The sequence below is a fragment of the Pinus tabuliformis genome, chromosome 8 (genome assembly GCF_031772625.1).
Source record: "Pinus tabuliformis cultivar Carrire ecotype Pingquan chromosome 8, CPIR1, whole genome shotgun sequence".
Lineage (NCBI taxonomy): Eukaryota > Viridiplantae > Streptophyta > Pinopsida > Pinales > Pinaceae > Pinus > Pinus tabuliformis.
This window is the reverse complement of record NC_142294.1, coordinates 1,655,116,368-1,655,139,423: the sequence shown is the minus strand read 5'-3', so window position 1 is coordinate 1,655,139,423 and position 23,056 is coordinate 1,655,116,368. Positions and strand designations below refer to the sequence as shown.

At 36.4% G+C, this 23,056-nt stretch overlaps 1 protein-coding gene across 1 annotated transcript in view; it reads left to right on the top strand.

Moving 5' to 3' along the window:
* Positions 1 to 23,056, top strand: part of LOC149242534 (F-box/kelch-repeat protein At2g44130-like) — a 92,819-nt gene that overhangs the window by 44,535 nt on the left and 25,228 nt on the right. The window contains exon 3 of the mRNA XM_089370869.1: positions 240 to 486. Within this exon, the coding sequence (XP_089226995.1) occupies positions 240 to 486 (247 nt within the window). The remainder of the gene's footprint in view (positions 1 to 239; positions 487 to 23,056) is intronic.

The following is a 23,056-nucleotide window of genomic DNA, read 5'->3' as shown; positions in this document are numbered from 1 at the left end:
TATAACTGCACTTTTCCCTTTTGAGTTACCGTAGTTCACTTTCTTGTTTATTTCTTTATACGTGCTAAAACTCTGGGTAAACACGATCGATCAGCAAATTAGTGTGCTAATGGAGGTTATTCCGGAGGATGTTGTTCGAAAGTGTTTGCTGAAAATGCCTTACAAATCACACGATACTCTGAAGCTGTGTGCAAAAGCTGGGAGGCTATACTCAGTAGCCCTACTTTCTATGGTGACAGGAAGAAATTTGGGACAAGCGAGCAGCTTATTTGCCTGGTTCAAAGAGATATCAGGATTCCCGTCCTCGAGCATGCTTTGCCTGCTCTGCCTCTTTTTCCAACGGACTTGTCTACGTGGCCGGCGGGATCGACGAGAGTCGCAACCCTCTTGCCTCTGCAGAAGCATATGACGTGGAGAAAGACAAGTGGGAAATATTGCGTCCTATGATCGAAGCGCACGGGCAGGGAAGCCGCGGTGGATTGTTGGGTATTTTTAATTGGAGAAAATACCAAAAACCAAATAAATTCAAACACACAGAGGCAATGCTCTGTTTTTCCTCCACAGGATCTTCTTGTGCACAGACAGCTTAATTTTTTTGAGGAACAGAGTATTTCACCATAAAAGATTTCTATTCATTAAAACAAAAAAAAAATCACTCTGTCTTCATATAAGAATTTACACTGCTGGAAAATTCCCAATAACTTTTACTGCTGTAAAACCTCCATTCACATTTACTGGTGTAAAACACTTTTACATACTGCTGTAAAAACAAAACTTACAGAGTTACAAAAAGGAACACGCACCACCATTTTCTTTATGCACTGCTTGTGCAAAAACCACACATGGTTTTCTTACATACCTGACAAGAGCATTACAATCTGTTCCTTATGATTGTGCATACAACTCTCTGTTCTATTTCGCTGCTGCGAACACACACACATTTTTCTTCCCGAGTGTCATACATAAAAAAATTAACACATAAAAACATGCCTATTAAAACATACAACTAACACACATAAAAAAACTTTACGTGCCATAAAAAAACATGAAACGTATACCATATGGGACATATGCCCATAATCAAAATTAAAGCCTCCACCTAATATCTACGAAGACACATTAAAGACCATTGATTCCACTACGGCGGTCAACGGAAAAATCATTCACTCCACGCAACAATCGATTTGACATGGGCCCGTGCACCTTCCGGAGATCAACGGCGGAGATTTCGTGCCCAGATCACTTGGCTGATCCAACGAGGTTCGCACACCAACCTTGGGCAAAACAAACGAACTTTACTGTCCGGGGAAAATGGTTTTGGGGGGTTCGTACAAGAGATGCGTGGCGGCAGGTGAGAGTGTTCGGAGGGCTCCAAGGAAAAACAGCCTTTGTCAAAAGGCGGTGCGATATCCCTTCAGCCGGTTTGTGGTTTTGCTGAAAACCACCGCGCGCTGTAAAATTACAAATTTAACACTCCCCTTTAATTTTAACAGCTGCGCGTTCAGTCATTCCCAAACACTTTCTCAAAAATTCGAAACTCTTCTGAACCAGTGGCTTTGTCAAGATGTCTGCTACCTGTTCCTGGGTCCTGCAATGTTCTAGGACAATTTCTCCATTGCTCACCAATTCTCTGATGTAGTGAAACCTTGTGTCAATGTGTTTCGTTCTCTTATGAAACACTGAATTCTTTGACAAAGCAATAGCTGAGCTATTGTCACAAAAGACCACTGTCGCTTTTGCCTGCTCTTGGCCTAAGCTTCTCAACATCCTTCTCATCCATACTGCCTGACATGCTGCTGCTGTCGCTGCCACATACTCTGCCTCTGCTGTAGATAATGCTACAATGGACTGCTTCTTAGAAGCCCATGAAATGGCTCCTGAACCCATGTTAAAAACATAACCGGAAGTGCTCTTCCGATCATCTACACTTCCAGCCCAATCGCTATATGTGTACCCAACCAAATCTGAATGTTCTGAGGTATGATATAAAATTCCAAACATTTTAGTGCCTTTGACATACCTCAAAATTCTCTTTGCTGCCTGCCAATGTGCCTCCTTTGGCCTCTCCATGAACCTGGAAATCAAACTAACAGCATACATAATATCAGGCCTAGTTGCTGTTAAATACATAAGGTTGCCCACAATGCTTTTATACAAGCTAGGATCAAAATCCTTGCTGCTGTCCTCTCTGCTGAGCTTTAATCCCATTACTGTGGGAGTGATGGCTGCCTTGCATTCTTCCATCTTAAATCTGCTCAAAATTTGATTTACATATCTTGCTTGAGATATAAAAATTCCTTTTTCATTTTGATCTACTTCTATGCCTAAGAAGTATCTCAAGAAACCCATATCATTCATTTCAAATTCATCCTTCATGACTGATTTAAAATTCTTAATGAGCTGATCATCATTACCTGTGAAAATCACATCATCAACATACAAGACAACTATTAAAATCTTACCATCATTTTCCTTGATGTAGACTGTGGGTTCTCCTTCACATTTGTCAAATTCATTCTCCAATAGATATGAATCTATCCTGCTGTACCATGCTCTTAGCGCTTGCTTCAGCCCATAAAGAGCTTTCTTCAATTTGCACACTTTGTGCTCTTCTCCTTTCTTCTCATATCCGAGAGGCTGTTCCACATAAACCTCTTCCTTTAACACTCCATTTAGGAATGCTGATTTCACATCCATTTGGTAGACTTTCCATTTGTTTTGTGCTGCTATGGATAGCACTGCTCTCACGGTTTCCATTCTTGCAACCGGGGCAAAAGTCTCCTCATAATCTCTCCCATACTGCTGCTTGTAGCCTTTGACAACCAGCCTTACTTTATGCCTTTCAATCTTGCCTTCAGCATTGCTCTTGGTCTTGTAGACCCATTTCACACCAATGACTTCTTTGCCTTTTGGTAATTCAACCAAATCCCATGTTTTGTTTCTTTCTATGGCATTGATTTCCTCATCCATAGCTTCTATCCATTTCCTATCTTTAATAGCTTCTTCAAAATGGATAGGATCATCAACATGACAAAACAAGGCAAATAAGGAATTCATTCCTTCTTCATAAATTTCACTTAGATTTCTAAACTTCTTACCTCGTTCACTTGGTGTGTAAGTGCTTGAAGATGCACTTGAGTTTCCTCCTTGTGGTGTGCTTGGAGAAGCACTCTCATTGATCCTCAATGGTGTACCTTGCTGTTCTTGTGTTGGTGCTGCTGTTTGGGGATTCATTTCAGCCACCTCTTCTTCATCCTCATCATGAGACAAACAGTTTTTAACATTCACTGTTTTCTCTATGCTTCCATCCCAAGCTTCCTCTTCAATGAATTGAACATCCCTGCTGACAAAGAACTTCTTGGTAGATGGAATGTACAGCCTGTAGGCTTTGGATTCATCACTGTATCCAATGAAGATGCATTTCTCCCCTTTGCTGTCCAACTTCCTCCTTAGCTGATCCGGAATGTGTGCATAGGCCACACACCCAAAAACTCTCATGTGGGTGACTCCTTGCTTTCTCCCACTCCATGCCTCTTCTGGCACTTTGTTCATGACTGCCTTTGTAGGACACCTGTTCAAAATATACACTGCACAATGTACAGCTTCAGCCCAATACTCATTTGGCAAATGCTTTGCCTTCAACATGCTCCTTGCCATTTCCATGATGGTTCTGTTCTTCCTTTCAGCAACTCCATTTTGTTGTGGGGTGTACCGAGTTGTGAACTGTTTATGTATTCCATTTTCTCTACAAAACTTTAGGAATTCATTTGAGATATACTCACCTCCTCTATCAGTTCTCAATACTTTTATGTGCAGCCCGCTTTGGTTCTCCACTAGTGCTTTGAAGTTTTGGAATTTCTCAAAGACTTCACTTTTGTTCTTGAGGAAATATATCCATGTCTTTCTTGTAAAATCATCAATGAATGTCAAGAAATATAGGCTGCCAGCTAATGATGGAGCTTGCATTGGTCCACACAAATCTGAGTGGATAATCTCTAAGGGTGCCTTTGCCCTTATGCTTTTCCCTGATGGAAAACTTTCTCTATGTTGTTTGCCCAATATACAACCTTCACAAAGGCTGTACGGCTTCTCTATCAATGGTAATCCTCTTACCATTCCTTTTCTGCTCAATAAGTTTAGACCTCCAAAATTTAGATGCCCGAATCTCAAGTGCCATAACCAGTTCTCATCCTTTGGCACGCTTTGGAAGGCCTCTTGGGTGACTGCTGCCATTTCCCTTTTGTTTTTCATGTCTGCTCTTATTCTAAGAGGGAACATTCTGTTCCTTGTCATCTTCACTTCAGCAATGCATCTTTTGCTGGGTGGTATGTCCATGATGGTGCACACATCATTTACAAAATAAACATTGTAACCCTTTTGGATAAGCTGTCCAACACTCAATAGGTTACATCTCATTCCGGGGACATAGTAGACATCTGCTATGGTTTTCTTTTCTCCTTGTTTTGTGAATATGTTTACCTCCCCTTTTCCCATAACAGACACTTTACTATCAGTTCCTAGTGTGACCTCTGATTTCAAATTCTGATTTAAGGCTGAAAAGAGGGCTACATTCCCTGTCATATGGTTGCTACAACCTGAGTCTAAAAACCATATGTCCTCACTATGTGTTTCAGCCATGTTACAAGCTAACAGGACATTTTCTTGACTGTTGTTTTCTCTTGTAACATTTGCATTCTGTCTGCTGTTCATATCATGATGTTTCTTTCTACAATCACTAGCATAATGTCCATACTTTTTGCAATAATAGCATTGAACATTAGATTTATCATACCTTTGTCCTTGAGCCTGATACTGTTCTCTTTGTTGGTTGCTGCCTTGGCCTTGGTTCTGATTTGGATTGCTGCCTCTTCCTTGTGCATTTGCTGGGCTGTTCCTTCCACCTCTGTTCTGGCTTCTGCCTCTTCCTCTTCTGTTTCCTCTTCCTTGACCTCTTCCTCTTCCAAAGGACAACTGGGTCTTGAAAGCTTGCTCAAGAGATGAGTTTTCATTCCTACTCAACCTCTGCTCATGAGTTATCAGTGATGCATGTAGCTCATCAACTGAATATTTTGAGAGATCCTTTGTCTCTTCAATGGTGGTGACTATGGCATCAAACCTTGAGGGTAAGACCCTCAATATTTTCTCCACTATTCTTCTATCTTCAATTGTTTCTCCATGAGTTCTCATTTGTGTGATTACACCAATCACATGAGTGAAGAATGATTCAATGTTGTCTGACTCCTTCATCTTCAAGTTTTCAAAATCCTTTCTCAGCATTTGCAACTTTGCTGTCTTCACTCTCTCCATGCCTTGATAGGCTGTCTTGAGGGTTTGCCATGCATTGTGTGATGTTGTAGCTGTTGCTATCCTTGGGAATATACTCTGGTCCACTGCTTGATACAACAAGACAATGGCCTTTGCATCCTTCTTCCTATTGAGCTTCAGCTGATCCTTCTCTCCCTGAGTTAATGCATTGAACTCAGTTTCATCTGCTGGTTCCTCAAACCCATATTCTACTAGTTCCCATATATCTTGAGCGATGAACAAAGCTCTCATGGTTATAGACCAGTAGTCATAATTCTTCCCATTAAAGTGTGGGAGCTGGGTGTTGAACATACCCATGCTTGTGCTTGCCATTCCTTGCATCTTGAACTATGGTTTTAAATCCTTGACTCTGATTTTTTTTAAAAAAAACTGACTGTCTTCAGCAATAACAAAAGAAATGCTTTTGAAGAATACCTGAATCCTTCACTGTCTGAGTCTTCTGTCTACCTGAGGGGTTTTGCTGCAGCAACAACCTTCTCCCTTCAGCTTCTTTGTCTCCTACAAAGAGCCTAAGCCTTGCTCTGATACCACTGTTGGGTATTTTTAATTGGAGAAAATACCAAAAACCAAATAAATTCAAACACACAGAGGCAATGCTCTGTTTTTCCTCCACAGGATCTTCTTGTGCACAGACAGCTTAATTTTTTTGAGGAACAGAGTATTTCACCATAAAAGATTTCTATTCATTAAAACAAAAAAAAATTCACTCTGTCTTCATATAAGAATTTACACTGCTGGAAAATTCCCAATAACTTTTACTGCTGTAAAACCTCCATTCACATTTACTGGTGTAAAACACTTTTACATACTGCTGTAAAAACAAAACTTACAGAGTTACAAAAAGGAACACGCACCACCATTTTCTTTATGCACTGCTTGTGCAAAAACCACACATGGTTTTCTTACATACCTGACAAGAGCATTACAATCTGTTCCTTATGATTGTGCATACAACTCTCTGTTCTATTTCGCTGCTGCGAACACACACACATTTTTCTTCCCGTGTGTCATACATAAAAAAATTAACACATAAAAACATGCCTATTAAAACATACAACTAACACACATAAAAAAAACTTTATGTGCCGTAAAAAAACATGAAACGTATACCATATGGGACATATGCCCATAATCAAAATTAAAGCCTCCACCTAATATCTACGAAGACACATTAAAGACCATTGATTCCACTACGGCGGTCAACGGAAAAATCATTCACTCCACGCAACAATCGATTTGACATGGGCCCGTGCACCTTCCGGAGATCAACGGCGGAGATTTCGTGCCCAGATCACTTGGCTGATCCAACGAGGTTCGCACACCAACCTCGGGCAAAACAAACGAACTTTACTGTCCGGGGAAAATGGTTTTGGGGGGTTCGTACAAGAGACGCGTGGCGGCAGGTGAGAGTGTTCGGAGGGCTCCAAGGAAAAACAGCCTTTGTCAAAAGGCGGTGCGATATCCCTTCAACCGGTTTGTGGTTTTGCTGAAAACCACCGCGCGCTGTAAAATTACAAATTTAACATGGATTGGTGGAAGGTAAGTTCATGGTGTTAGACGAGGAAGGGCAAAGTGCAGAAGTTTTCGATCCGAGTGAGGGAACGTGGAGAATGGCACATTTCAGGGGAGAACTGTGGGGAAGTTGTGTCATTTCTTCTTCTTCCGGTGGGGGGAGTTGTACGTGTTCACCGAACACGAACAGGTGGAGAAGTATGATGTGGGGAAGGACACTTGGAGTGTTGTATCTACTCTTCCCATTCCCCACGATATTCACTTCTTTTTTACGTGACCAATTTTTTATTAGCGGAGTGGAAGTACAACGACTACCGTATTGGCTTCTTTTTAACGTGCGGTACACAATGGCGAGACCAATTTTTTATTAGCGGAGTGGGAGAACAACGACCGCGTCCCAACATGTCAACCATATATCTTATCTATTCAACATGTCAACCATGCAGTTGATGGAACTTCACGGTTCTGGTGGCGAGGGCTTTGAGGGCATCATCCTATCTGCAGCAACCTTGGAGATTTAGAGTTGTTAATACAGGAAATGGTTTTTTCTTGAAGTGTTTTGCTTATTCAAAAATTCTATATACATTTTTAAAAGTGGGTTTAATAATTAATTATTAAATCTATTTCTTTTTAAGTTTCAGTGTACCATAAGCATAATAAAATTATCTGACAAAAACGAGATTGCATAAATGACTGTGCTGTAGCGTCAAATCATGGTTCTTTGGGCAGGACCTTCTGCTGAGCGTAAACTATCTATCATATAATCTGTTGAAAGAAACTCCATTACGTTCATCGTCTTCCCATCGCTATCCAATTACCTGTACCTTCGCCACCATTTATTAAATTGTTTATAGAAATCGAATATGAATTTGTTTTTAATTCGTTGACTATCCAATTACCTGTACCTTCGCCACCATTTATTAAATTGTTTATAGAAATCGAATATGAATTTGTTTTGAATTCGTTGAAAAATTTCAGAAAAAAGTAGCATGCCAAATCAACTATGGAGGTAAGCACTATACAAATGATAGTTTAAATATATCGATTAATTCCTAACAAAGACATAGAATGAAGGGCTTTACAAAAATACATATTGAAAATAATTGTGATTAGAATAACCAAAAATTAGATGGGATTTGAACCATGATCTATTTGCCTACTTGAAATAAAAAATGAGTCCACAATTCTTCTCCCAATATTACCTCCAAAATCACAAAAAACAAAGAAAGAAATAATTATTCTCATTGGCATTGAAAACTAATCCAACTTCAAAAGGTTGACCACCCCACCAATTAGAAACATAGATAAAACATACAGTATCAAATTCACAAAAATAGAGGGAATCCCAACCCAAAATAAAATAAAAATGTCATACCATTGCTTAGAGATATATATAAAACCAAAAAGATAAATACAAATACATATTAAAATAAAAAATCCCAAATCCTAAAGACAAGATTTGCATAACTCACTTGAGTTGCCATATAGGAAAAATATGATGACTCTTGCTCTCATCTGGCATGGCTCCCAAAAATAGATTTTTAAAGATTCCCACACCCCTAATGCAGGGGTTAAGGTGATATTCCCAAGAATTTTGGACAAAACACATTGGCCCAACACCATCAAATTCCCATCTACTATAGAATTACTAGGAGTAACATCCATTTTCACACCTCTTAGAGTTCTCTCTGCATGTAAATTTATATGCTTCTGTGAGATATAATAATGAAATTCTCATGAAATTACAGATACCCCTTCAACGAAGTATTGGGTGTGAATTGCAGATAAAATACACCACCTTCATACTAAAGGAAATTTATAGCTAAGAGCACTTGCAGAGCATAACAAAACAATGCAGATGAATTTGATTGAATGTAGGGGTCAGGTTTATATGGATTTCCTTTATTGTCTCCTTGGAGCTTCTCTGCTCTGATATATTATCTAAAAACCAAAGTCTCTTGTTGGAAAACGACTAACTACCTGTGTAAAAGTCACGAATGTGCTACTCTGCTATGATATATTATATATAAACTAAAGTCTCTTGCTCAAAAATTGAAAATGAGTCACGACCTACACAAATGGACACTAGGTATCTTGCTCGAAAACGAGTCACAACCTACACGAATGGAGACTAAGTCTCTTGCTCAAAAACTATTCACGACCTGCACTAATCGAGACTAAGTCTCTTTCTTGAAAACGAATCACAACCTGCATGAATGGACACTGAGTCTCTTGCTAAAAAATGAGTCACAAGCTACAGGAATGGAGACTATGTAACTTATGTAGGAGAATCCCCTAAATTCAACCATGCCCTCAATTTGCAAACTCGAAATTTAATGCAATTGCAACTAAATCCAACCTCCAACCCAGCAAATCGAGAAATTTCAAGCAAAGCCAACCTCCCAAACCAGGCGAATCAGGCTTTGTGTTTTTTATTTGCTTTATTAATTTTTTGGCTAAAATGTAATAAATATTTAGTTTTTAAATAAATTTTGCATTGTTTATCTTCTTTATTTGATTGTGATATTAATTCTCTCCCTTGATCAATTTATCAACGGTTTCATTAATGCTACACCATTCTTGAATCATCACTGAACCTTAGCTGGAATCATCATCATGTTGACTGTGAGCAGTAGAGAGCATACGTTATAACAGAAGTTCCGAGATAGTGAGACTAAGACTATATGAAGACAATCAGGATTCTGAGGTTCCTTCATCACATACATCCATTGTCATGTAATAGGTCCACTGAGATTGTGATTACACTCTTGCCCTGAGATCCTTACCCTTTATGTAAGCTGAGACTGTGAGTGATGTTGTCACTCCTTGTTATGTCGAGAAAGTGATATACATATATACGTATGTCGAGATTGAGGTAGCATGATCATTGAGGTAGCATGATCTCCAAGAAGCTGAGACTCCATCTGAGATCTACTAGCATGAGGTCCCTTCTTCATCAATCCATGTATTGATTCATAGATATGCCGAGAGTATTTAGCCCAATACATTGATCAGTTCTATGTCCACATTATACCTCCAATTTCTTGTCATGACCACACCTGATACCCTAGCTGAGGTGCAGTCAAACCCTAGTGTAGACTTTCCTCTCCACGTGAGATTTGAGAGTGAGATCTTCTTCCTTGATTGCATTCTCTATGCCTTCTTGATTGCGACTCGTTCACCCGAAAATTTAGAGAGACAAAAATGTGAAATTTCTTATGTTCTTTTTGGTGACCCTCTCCTGGGCATTTATAATAGTTTGCCCATATATGCAAGCTGACATGATTTTGTGAGCCATCATGACTCTTTCTTGACCCAACATGACTTTCATTTTCTTAATTAATTTGATATTGCAGCCAACATGAATATCTTCTTCTTGATTTCACTAGTAGACTTCTTTGGAGGATTATGCTTGGTCATTGGAGGGCTTCTACACACCTTTGTGGACTTGATTATATTTACATAAAGTCATGAAGAGTTTCTATACACATAACATGACTCTTTGACACAAATAAATCCTAAAGACATAAAGAACAAGTATTTCACCTAGTGACACTTCTTACTCATGAAACCCATGTGGCAAGATTACAAATATAATTTATTTCCTTTTATTACAAATACAAAGATCATGTCAATATGAAGACCAAACCTAGTTACACTTTCTTCAACACTCCCTCTTAACTAGGGAGGTATTCATAATGGTACTTGGTCATTCTCAATTTGAAGAATTTCTCATAAGAAGAATCATATTTGCAATCCATATGTTATAGCATCATTTCAACCAACATTGTTTCCATTTAGCAAGGCCTTGCCTAACAACTCCATCACTCACTTAGTTTAGAGCACAATGTTGGCGAGACCAATGATTGATAGACACACATCATCATTGTGGCTCTTAGGTTCATACCCACCTGGGTGTCCTCCGAGTATGCCCTATTAGGACTATTCTCATCATGGGTTCCCAAACCTCATGAATATCGACCCTCTTACCCACTCTTGCCTTGGATTCCCTACCGCATCCTCAAAGGGTGTTGGATGCCAGATGATTACACAATCCTCTTTCTTGGCTTTACATCTGGGGCTTACTTCATAAGCTCATCTATCTTCACTTTCCTTCAACAGTGATTGCTCTAGATCACAAGGTACATAGTTGTGACATATTTCACAACTCTCCTTTTCTTAATCCTGCACACATACCTAGCATTTTTCCAAGAGGTCAGATACCAAAAACAAATTACATATTACCTTTTGGTGATGGCCTTCTTTGAGTGACATATTCTTGTAGGTATCAATCATCCTGTATAGATGTTGACACATCTTCCAATGATATATGTTGTCAAGTGTCCTCATCCTTTCAAACTTCCATCAAAGTCTTCACATATTTCCAAGAGGTTTCTTGGTCAAGTCTTCCTGATCTTTTGGATGTTGATTTCCTTCATCAAGGTTGCATACTTCACAATCTCTTCGATCCTCATATCTTTCATTCACAAGAGCTCTTAGAGTTCTTCAATTGTATCCAACTACCTCATACTTCATATGAGGGCATATTATGTTGATTTCATCTAGTTAGACTTATGTCTTTTTGCATCCTTTCAGAGGAGGAGATCCTTTCCCTTTTGATCATGCTTGATCCATTTTATCTGCAACCATATATCATGACATTACAATATCAAATGAAAATAAAAATACAATCATACATACCTCATTTCTCCTTTAGGTATCTTTCAACAACTTTCTTGATTAAACGGATCTTCAATCCCTTGATCTTCTTCATCATGTCATCAGTCCTTTGTCTCATGATTTCCGTAAGTTGGAAATCCTAATGAAACTCTTGTTGCCTTTCCAGACTAGGGGATCCTCCGCTGAGGTTTCTATCAAAGACACTTTAGCATCTAGAATATTCCTATTTGGAAAATGTTCCCTTTGACCTAGATGACTTCTTCCTTTCCTTTGATATTAAACGAGATTCCCAAGAGCTATGTTCTCCATGATTCATATGAGATCTTGTTTCCATGATGCCACAATGCATATTCTTACCATGATCATATATGCAAGGACTTCTAATAGGATCCTTTTGAGAGGGACACCATCTCATTCATAATGGAGATCTATTACTCCCTTTTCCCTGATCCTTTCTTCAGCCTCCTTCACCCTTCCAGAAATATAGTATTGTTCTTTCTTGTCAACCTTCCCTTTCCTTTCCACACATATTTGAGTCCTTTCAAGTTCTTTCTCTACCTAGCATAGAGACCTCAAATTGTTACACAAGGAAATTTCCATATCCCAAGGACACATGACATCTTGCTTACTAAGAATGTAGATGATTATTTTCATATCATCTTTTTTAGATCTCCCAAATGAGATCTCATGAATATATTTCTTCTTTTCTTCATGTCAGATATTTCCTTCTCTAATTTGTATATATCTCCTATTTATATCCTTTCTTGCTACATAGAGATGAGAGGACTTTTAAGAGTTCCTTCTCATGAGCTTAAAGGAGACCTATTCACTGACTTCTCTTCCCTATAAGGATTATGTCAATCCCCTTTATTCCGTGCAAGATAACCCATATATCATATAGATCTCCTTGCATTGGTGAAGCCATTTCAAAGAAAAAATGATTGCAAATCTTCAACTTGCATTCTATTTAAGTGACACAGAACTTGCATTCTCTGTCATTCAGATGTATGCAAATCTTCAACTGAATGTAATAGCCCTCCAAGACCAAGAGCAATCCCCAAATGCAAGAACGCTTCTCCAAATACAACAACACCAAAGTATGTAAATAGAATAATGAAGATCTTCATTTTGGCTCGAAAATGAATTAAATTAAAGAAATGGAAGTAACATCACCTAAATAAAATAGTCACAACGGTTCATTATTTTATGTCGTCTTGCATATATGGACATAAACACTATAATACCCATCTAGGGTCAGCAAAAATACATGAAGAAAAAATCTTGCACGCCTATGAATTTCACATATAGGAGCAGATCCATAGTAGGGTTTGACTGCACCTCATTCGGGTTTTAGGTGCAGTCATGATCTCAGGTATATGGAGTAGGAAGGAGAAATCTCGGCCAAGTCTGCAACTCTAGGTGAGGATAGGATCTCGACATATCTATGAGACCCTTTGCATGATTGTAAGGTGTAGTTCTCAGATCACCGTAATTGCATATGGTACAACAATGCCTTCAAGTGGCACAGTAAGTTTTGATAGTGACTATAAAGCCCTCACATATATCCTTGTATTTTTTATCTAGGCATATATATGTGTATCTCAGTGATCACACACTATTACAGTCTCAACATAATAAGGAGCAGTAGTAATCATTACAATCTTGACATAATAAGGAGCAACAGTAATCATTACAGTCTCATCTTAAATGGAAAGTAATATCTCAGTGCAGGAAAGAAAGTAATCACAATTTTGGTGAACCTAATTCATGGCAGTCAATGCATATATGTGATAGAAAGAATCTTGGAATCCTTACTGTCTTCATATAGCCTCGGTCTCACTATATCGGCTTAATAAGCATCACATTGATTCTATCGTTGCCCTCACTGTCTTGGAACTTTTTTCATAAAGTACACTCTCTACTACTCACAGTGAGCATGATGATGTTTCTAGCTAGGGTACAATGATGATCCAAATATGGTGTAGTAGCAATGAAGCCCTCGGTGCATTGTGATGAGCCTCATAAATGGGTAATTATATGGGCTCATGTTACCTCCTAACCTAGTCAAACCAACCATTCTCTTAGCTTAGTGTATGATTTTCTGATTATATTTATGCTTAGAGGGTGAGTTGAGTTAGTTATGATGCCATGTGGTCTAATATGTGTTTAGTGCATATTGTTGATGAATTTTGTGGTCAAAGTCAAGGATGCAGTGGACAAATGGTAGCAATAACTCGAACTGGAAAAAGAAGAGGACTTATAGGAGGGAATCCCCCTCATTTATTACTCCTCACTTCAAATTCCCCTTCATTTATCTTAGAGAACAAGAGCCAAGTCATGCACTAGAAGGCAGCCGAGCAAGTGGAGGATGACTGATGATTATCTTGAGTTTTGGGAGCCAAGCCTCCCTGATTTTAAGGAAGTTGTTGGTAGTTTTACTTGTATAAGTAGAGACGCCTAAGGCCTCATTAAGGTTGGATTTTTGTTGTAGTTTTGCTTATGTAAACTCTGCTCAACTTCGAGCTTATTATCTTGACAATTCATGTAATCTTGTTATTGTTTTGGGAATAAAGATGGAATCCTTTTTGAGTTAGCATTGTGTTACCTCAGAGGGTTGAAGCTCTTGGGTTAGGGCCAAATCCAAGTAGCCAAGCTCCTCTTTACTTGTATTTGTATGTTTCATTTCATTTTGTAGATTAGGTTGTTGTTAGATGCATTTCTTTTATGGTTAAGAATAGGTTGCTTTTCATGATTCAGTAGGTTGCTTCCATTTGTGCTTTCTATAGCAGGTTAAGAAGTGATAAAGAAAAGATCTAAAAGGCTAGCAACAGTCCCTTGGCCTCTCTTCCTCCCTTTGGGACAATGATTTGAGGCAAAGACCCTCTTGCTACCCCAAAAACACAAATTTTCCTCATTCATAGGACTTCTAGTGTTTGTAGCTTTTTAGTTGGTTAATAGTCTAGTTTTTCTTTGCTTCAAAACTTCGTCATCATGATCACTTATTTATTTACAATAGTCCTCTTTCATGCTTTTGTTTCATGTAGTAGTTATCAGCATTTCCTTTCATAGATCATAGTTTATTTTGATGCAAAATCTCTGTTTTTCTAGATGCACTTATTCATTTCTTGCTTAATCTCATTGGTTGATTGTCTGTTGTTTATTGCTATGGGGTAAAATGCACGATGGATATGGAATGAAAACTACCCTCAAAGGCCTTCCCGGGACCTTCGACAGACTATAAGCTTATCTACAAAAGCTACCAAGTTACACACATGTTCATCTATCAAACATAAATTAACAAGGTATGGAAAGAGGAGGATCACTGTTGGTTTCTTCTAGATTTGCTTGGGGATCTCTATGTGGCAAGAAGAACTCCTTCAAGGCCAGCTCCAAGACAATTCCTGCACAAAGGACAAGGCAAACCAATCACAGCATATGCTCTTGAAAACTAATGTAAGAATGCACAATAAACATATATTAGTGTATAACTTAACTACTCATCTCGACAAGCATCAAAATGAACAAATAAATGAACAACATTACCGACACTATGGAGTAGGGAACACAACTGCAGTTCTATATTTATAGTGGAAGAGTGATTACAACCATCCGTTGTATCAACCTTCCCTTGCCCCTTCTTCCTCTCTCTCTCTCCCTCTTTCAACGATCTTCTTCAAGAATATGACAGTTTCATAACAGATCAATGGGCTATCCTTCCAAATGCTCTGACCCTTTTACAATGGCCCTCTCACTGCTTATGTAGAAATCGATTAGGGATACCAAGCTCCTCCTAGAGTTCATTAAGGAAAAAGCCATGAACCTGCCTTGTTTTCAAGTTTTTTCCCATTTGCCTTCATTCTCAAATTAGAATTTCTCCAAATATCTTGATTTTTGGAGTTTCCTTACTTTTCTTGAGCAAATTTAGGGATAAATATCTAGATATTTGTGAGCAAATTCATTGGCTTGACCCTCTAAACTTCCCTTAGATTCACTAATGCTCCCCCTAGTCTAACAACATGAGCTAGCAGGGTGACTAACGCTCCTCTATGCTTGGTAACAAGCTTTATAAAGCAAGTTGACAGTGTGCAGAGAGCGTTATTGTGGAGTCAAGGCCTGCAATTGTGGTCTTTGCTTCATTCATCTTTTCTTTCACCTTTGAGTTGATGAGGAGGTTATTTTGTCCTATAATATATGCCCCCTAAAGTATGAGATCAGAGGCAAAGACGATGACCGAAATACTTCATGAAAACTATAATTTTCTGTCAAAATTTTGTAGAGAGAGAGAGAAGTTTCGGGCGGCAAGGAAAACCTGATACAACACATACATATATATAAACTGCTAAAATCATGTCTTGAGTCGGGCATTCCCATTCTCAATAGCTATATCAGAGTAATTTTCTCTTCTGAGATATAATAATGGTGGCTGCCGATAAGCACAGAGTGGATCCAATGTCATAATAGGTCATCCTAAAATAGTTGTCTCCAAAGAACAATTTCCGCAGCTTGGGAGAGGAAACAAGGCTGAATGATGCAAGCCTCTACCCAAGGTCTTGATTTCCGCTTCACCAAATAGCATAGATCGGTACATGTGATAAGATGTGTTGATGTCGAACATGCACTAAATCATCTGATTACCAGCCAATAATGGAGACTGTTAATAGATGCGAGGAAGGCCACCGATAATGGTGATGGTCTCCAAGATGCACAGTGCAAACTAGTGAGTGTGAAAAATTTCCTTGTCGTCGAACACTCGTAGAATCGTTTAACGAGGAGCCAATAATGAAAACCCGTGATAAAACACAAGGTAACCTACAACTAATGTCTACAAGTAATAAGGCACTGAATGTGTTTTTGGGTTATCTTCCTAGATAGAATGTTGAAGTCGATAGGAAGAAACCTGTCGAAAGGTAGGCAATGACGTGTCCTACATCAGTTGACACAAAATCAGACAAGAATGATTTTTTTTTCGAGGAATCTTTTAAGAATTTGGGTCTAAATAACGGAGGGCATGATGAAAGGATATTTATGATTGATTGATAGAGGAAAAAAATGGGGACCCTTGAACAATAGAAGGCACGACAACAGTTTTAACCAGACAACACTAGACTCATGAACACTACAGAGTGTTAAGATACGAAGATGCAATTACATTAGGGTTTATAGGCTAAAACTCATAAGTTGGTAGGGTTCATATTGAGAGGCTATCAAAATGAAGGTTTATATGAGGGAGTGCCATGTTCAAGGGAACGATTGCTACCAAACCATGCTTTCAAATATAGAATACAGTTGTATTGTCCACTTTCCCTGTCTGATTTTTTAATGAGTCCAGACGGGTAAACTCATCAATCTTTTCATGTTTAAAGAGTCTGAAAAGTATCGCAAAAAAGAATGACTCTTTTCCCTATCTGATTAGTTTAATGAGTCTAGACAGGCAAACTCACCGATTTTTTCATGTTTTAAGAGTCTGAAAAGTATCATAAAAAGAACAACTCTATATCTTGTCTGTGTAATTTAAAGAGTCCAAACTAGACAACTCGGTGGTCTTTTCATGTTTAGAGAGTCTAAAAATATCGTAAAGAGAGACTCCATGGTGGTCCCTTTGTCATAGTTGTTAACCGGGTGAGACAAAAGGTTAATAGTATACCCGGATCGGTTATTTTTACATCTTTTAATCTATTGAACCTAGATAAAGAGAAACCCTTTTCCAATAGATGTCGACCTCATTTTGTTACGAGTACTCCTTACCAATTTAAGGTTTATGATTTTTGGTCTTAGAATAATACATATTTTTAAGTTAAACGTGTATTATAGTATTTTGGATTTACTTATTTATTAAATGCACTAACTTGAAAGATGAGTAGCAATGATGAAACTTTTGAAATATTTATGCATAAGAGTGACTTGGACACTCCTCACCAATTTAGGATTTATGATTTTTGGTCTTAGAATAAGATGTACTTTTATTTAAGTTAAATGCATCTTATATTATTTGGGATTTACATAATTATAAAATGCAATCTAAATGCAAACTCGAAGGTTGAGGAGCAGTGTTGAAAATGTTGAAAATTTTGAGATGCTTCTGCATAAGAGAGAGTTGGACACTCCTCAACAATTTCAGGTTTATGATTTCTGGTCCTAGAATAAGACGTAATTTTATTTAAGTGAAATGCATCTTATATATTTTGGGATTTACTTAGTTATTAAATGGAATCTAAATGTAGTAAACCGAAGGTTGAGGAGTAATGTTAAAACTTTTCAAATATTTTTGCATAAGAGAGACTTGGAGAAGTGTAGGAGAGTGTAAAGGGGGAAGGTGAGTTCTCAACAATTTCAGGTTTATGATTTCTGGTCCTAGAATAAGACGTACTTTTATTTAAGTGAAATGCATCTTATATTATTTGGGATTTACTTATTTATTAAATGCAATCTAAATGTAGTAACCCGAAGGTTGAGGAGTAATGTTAAAACTTTTCAAATATTTTTGCATAAGAGAGACTTGGAGAAGTGTAGGAGAGTGCAAAGGGGGAAGGTGAGTTCTCTTTTGGTTCTTGCATGGTTATCTTCTTGTTTCAATACAATGGTCTCTTCCCTCATTTTTTATCCGAAGGTTGAGGAGTAATGTTAAAATTTTCGGAGTAATGTTAAAATTTTCAAATATTTCTGCATAAGAGAGACTTGGAGAAGTGTCAGAGAGTGCAAAGGGGAAGGTGAGTTCTATTTTGGTTCTTGCATGGCTATCTTCTTGTTTTAATACAATGGTCTCTTCCCTCATTTGTTATTGAGGAACTATGTTTTTTGGTTGTTGCACCAAATCTACTTTTGTATAACATTATACATAGGAAATTTTATTTTAGCCTATTTGGTACATTGAGTGAGAAATTAAGGTAGGTAATAAAATTCCCTGATTTCCCAGGTGTATTGGGTGAAGGTGGAGGTTGAGGTTATATGTATTGTTTCATGTATGTTTATGTAAATTCAAGGAATCTTACATTATTTGTGATTTATCTAATTATTGATGCAATGTAATGCAGGTAATGTAGTGCAAAGGATATCTAGCTAATGTACTAAAATATTCTTGTGAGGGAGAGATTGCATTAGAGTGCAAAGGTAGAGTTGAGTTCTCTTTTGGTGCAAATATCCATATATGATTTGATTTACATATATATGAGAGGTGAATTCGTTTGCACCAAATTCGATGTAATTGGTGCAAAGTCTCCTTATTTCAATTACAATGGCACCCCTCACTCCTTATCTAGTTAAGGTTTATGATTTTTCATGTTTGTATAAGATGTACTTGCTTTTGCATTAGATTACTTGTAGCATATTTTGTGTTTTATACGTTTTCTCCTGGGTGTATTTAGTATTTCTTTTTAATACTTTATGTTTTGCCATGCAGGATGTTCTTTGTTGGCCAATGGATGATTTCTAGGGTTGCAAAGCATAGTTTGTCTCCACTATTTCTCTCTATTTGTTTCCTTTTTTTGTTCTTTCTCTTGTTTTTTGCTATTGTCATTTGTATCTTTCCCATTATTGTTGTTGTTTAGCTTTTAATGTGTTATCGATGTTGATATTTTACATTTGTAAGCATGGCTAACTTGTTTAAATTTTTCACACTTGGTGTTTGCTAAAGGAAGTTGGGGGATTTTTATGAAACTTCTGAAATATCTCTCTAAAAAATATTGGGGACCACTATAGTAGAGGCAGAGGCAGATGGTGAGTTTTTGTTTGGTGTAAAACCCATGTACGCTATATAATGAAATTGTCTTCATTTCAAATAGAAAGTTTTCTTTTAGCTATTTAGGGTTTCCCATTTTCGTCTTTGAATTCATGGTTTGTTTTTGTTTGGTTTAGTGAATGGGTGGTTAATGCAAGTCCTAAATTTCCAAGATTTCATATGTAGTGGATAGCGGTGGTATAGAGGTATCTTATAGCATTGGTCATTCATCAAATAAATAGTGCAATGCAATGTAGATAAAGAAACATGGAGGATCATTATTTAATTATAAGTGCAAAGCAATGTAGATTAAGAAACATGGAGGATGACGCAATGTAGATAAAGAAACATGGAGGATCATCATTTAATTATAAGTGCAATGCAATGTAGATTAAGAAACATGGAGGATCATCGTCAAGACTATTGAAATATCTTTGTGAGAGAGACATTAGAGTGGAGTGCAGAGGAAAAAAAGTGAAGGTCAGTTTACTATTGGTGCAAAATCCATATATAATTTGTCGTTTCTCATTGTAAACACTACGATTCTTCTCCCTCATTACTCCTTTATGGTTTATGACTTAAATTTTTTTGAATAAAATGTATCTTTGCTTATGACTGCAATTCAATCTTTGCTTAAGATTTTGGATTAGATATTTTGTCTCTGTTTTGTAATTCTCACAATATTTTGTGTGTGTTTTTTTAATATATTTGATAATATTTTGTGGTCTCTAAATAATACTTCTCTATTTTTTGGTGTGCATGGTTCCCTTGGTTGGCCATGGACAATTTAAAGATTTCTCATAAGATTTGATCTTTTAATATTTCATGGTTTGGTTTAGTGACTGGGTGATTAATGCAAGTCCTAAAGGTCCAAGATTTCATATGTGAAGTGGATAGTGGTGAAAATTGCGGTGGTATAGAGGTATCTTATAGTATTGGTCATTCATCTAATAAATAGTGCATTCATCTAATAAATAGTGCAATGAAATGTAGATAAAAAAACATGGAGGATCATCATCTAATTATAAGTGCAATGCAATGTAGATTAAGAAACATGGAGGATTATTGTCAAAACTATTGAAATATCTTTGTCGGAGATTAAGAAACATGGAGGATTATAGTAAATAGTGCAATGAAATGTAGATAAAGAAACATGGAGGATTATTGTCAAAACTATCGAAATATCTTTGTGAGAGATTAAGAAACATGGAGGATTATCCTCAAAACTATTGAAATATCTTTGTCGGAGAGACATTATAGTGGAGTGCAAAGGCAAAAGTGGAGGTGATTTTACGTTTGGTGCAAAATCCATATATAATTTGTTCTTTCTTGTTGTAAACACTATGGTTCTTCTTCCTCATTACATGTTTAGGGTTTATGAGTTTTGGTTTTTGAATAATATGCATCTTCTAGTGCATAAGATTTTTCCTAAGATTTTTTATCTTTATTTAAGATTTTGGATAAGATATTTTATCTTTGTTTTGTAATTTCCACAATATTTTGTGTGTATTTAATATATTTAATAATATTTTGTGGTCTCTATTTAATACTTCTCTATTTTTTTGGTGTGCAGGATTCCCTTGGTTGGCCATGGACAATTTTGGAGTTGTGGAGTATAGTCTGTCTCTGTTTGTGTTTTATTTTCATTAATTTTGTTGTTGTTTTTGTTTTGTTCTTTTTCTTAATTTTTTTATTTTTCTTATTTTTTTAAATTATAAATTTTCTTATTTTAATTATTGTTGGTGATTTTTTTTGTTATTGTTTTTTTTTTTGTTTTTACCATTATATATTTACATTTATGAGCATGGCCATGCTAATTTGTGAGCATTTTCTTAATTGTTGTGTTTTTTTAATTTTTTTTGTTTTAATATTTTTTATTTGGTTCAATGGGAAAGAAAATTAAGGAATACCTTAACAACATATAGTGCGGGTTCAAGGATAATGCGAAGTCCATAGGTGTAATGGGAAAAGGTGAACAAGGTATGTACATGCTAATTTGTGAGCATTTTTTTAAGTATTGCGTTTTTTATTATTATTTATTTTTGTTTTTTGTTTGATATCTTTTATTTGTTTTAATGGGAAAGAAAATTAAGGAATACCTTAACAGCATATAGCCGGGTTCAAGGATAATGGGGAGTCCATAGGTGTAATGGGAAAAGGCAAACGAGGTATGTAACATGGGAATTTACTTGTTTATTAGCAAAGGCAAGAAAGGTATGTATTGGTGAATTTACACATTTCTTTACCACATATGTATATGGTTTCACACCTATTTTAATTGAAGCCATTTGTTACTTTAGCATTATATCATGCGTGTTTGTTGAAATTTAGATGCACTACAGACTGGGAAAGGTGAATGAACATTGGTGAAGCTATTGAATATCTTTGTGTGAGAGAGATGTTGGGCACTATAACAAAAGTAGAAGTAAATGTAAAGAGTGAGTTATCTTTTGATTCAAGACTATATATTTTATAGTGAAAGGGTTTATGATTTTTGGTGTTAGAATAAGATGTACTCGTATTTAAGTTAAATGCATCATCTTATATTATTGGGGATTTACTTATTTATCTACGTTAACGTAGGTAAATGAAGGTTGAGGAGGAAAGAAGTACTTGTTTATGGTTTATGACTTTTATTTTTTTGAATAAGATGTATCTTTTGGTGCATAAGATTATTCTCAAGATTTTCAATCTTAAGCTTATTTATCTACGTTAACATAGGTAAATGAAGGTTGAGGAGGAAAGAAGTACTTGTTTATGGTTTATGACTTTTATTTTTTAATAAGATGTATCTTTTGGTGCATAAGATTATTCTCAAGATTTTCAATCTTTGCTTAAGATTTTGGATGAGATATTTTATCTTTGTTTTGTAATTTTCACAATATTTTGTGTGTTTTTAATATATTTGATAACATTTTATGTTCTCTAAATAATACTTATCTATTTTCAATCTTTGCTTAAGATTTTGGATGAGATATTTTATCTTTGTTTTGTAATTTTCACAATATTTTATGTGTTTTTAATATATTTGATAACATTTTATGTTCTCTAAATAATACTTCTCTATTTTTTTTTGATGTGTAGGGTTCCCTTGGTTGGCCATGGACAATTTAAAGATTTCTCACAAGATTTGAACTTTTAATATTTCATGGTTTGGTTTAGTGATTGGGTGATTAATGCAAGTCCTAAAGGTCGAATATTTCATATGTGAAGTGGATAGAAGTGAAAATTACGGTGGTATAGAGGTATCTTATAGTATTGGTCATTCATCTAATAAATAGTGCAATGAAATGTAGATAAAGAAACATGGAGGATCATCATCTAATTATAAGTGCAATGCAATGTAAATTAAGAAACATGGAATGAAATGTAGATAAAGAAACATGGAGGATCATCATCTAATTATAAGTGCAATGCAGTGTAAATTAAGAAACGTGGAGGATTATTGTCAAAACTATTGAAATATTTTTGTCGGAGAGACATAGTGGAGTGTAAAGGCAAAAGTGGAGGTGATTTAATTTTTGGTGCAAAATCCATATATAATTTGTTCTTTCTTGTTGTAAACACTATGGTTCTTTTTCCTCATTATATGTTTAGGGTTTATGATATTTGGTTTTTAAATAATATGTATCTTTTACTGCATAAGATTATTCCTAAGATTTTTTATCCTTATTTAAGATTTTGGATAAGATATTTTATCTTTGTTTTGTAATTCCCACAATCTTTTGTGTATATTTAATATATTTGATAATATTTTGTGGTCTCTATTTAATACTTCTCTATTTTTTGGTGTGCAGGGTTCCCTTGGTTGGCCATGGACAATTT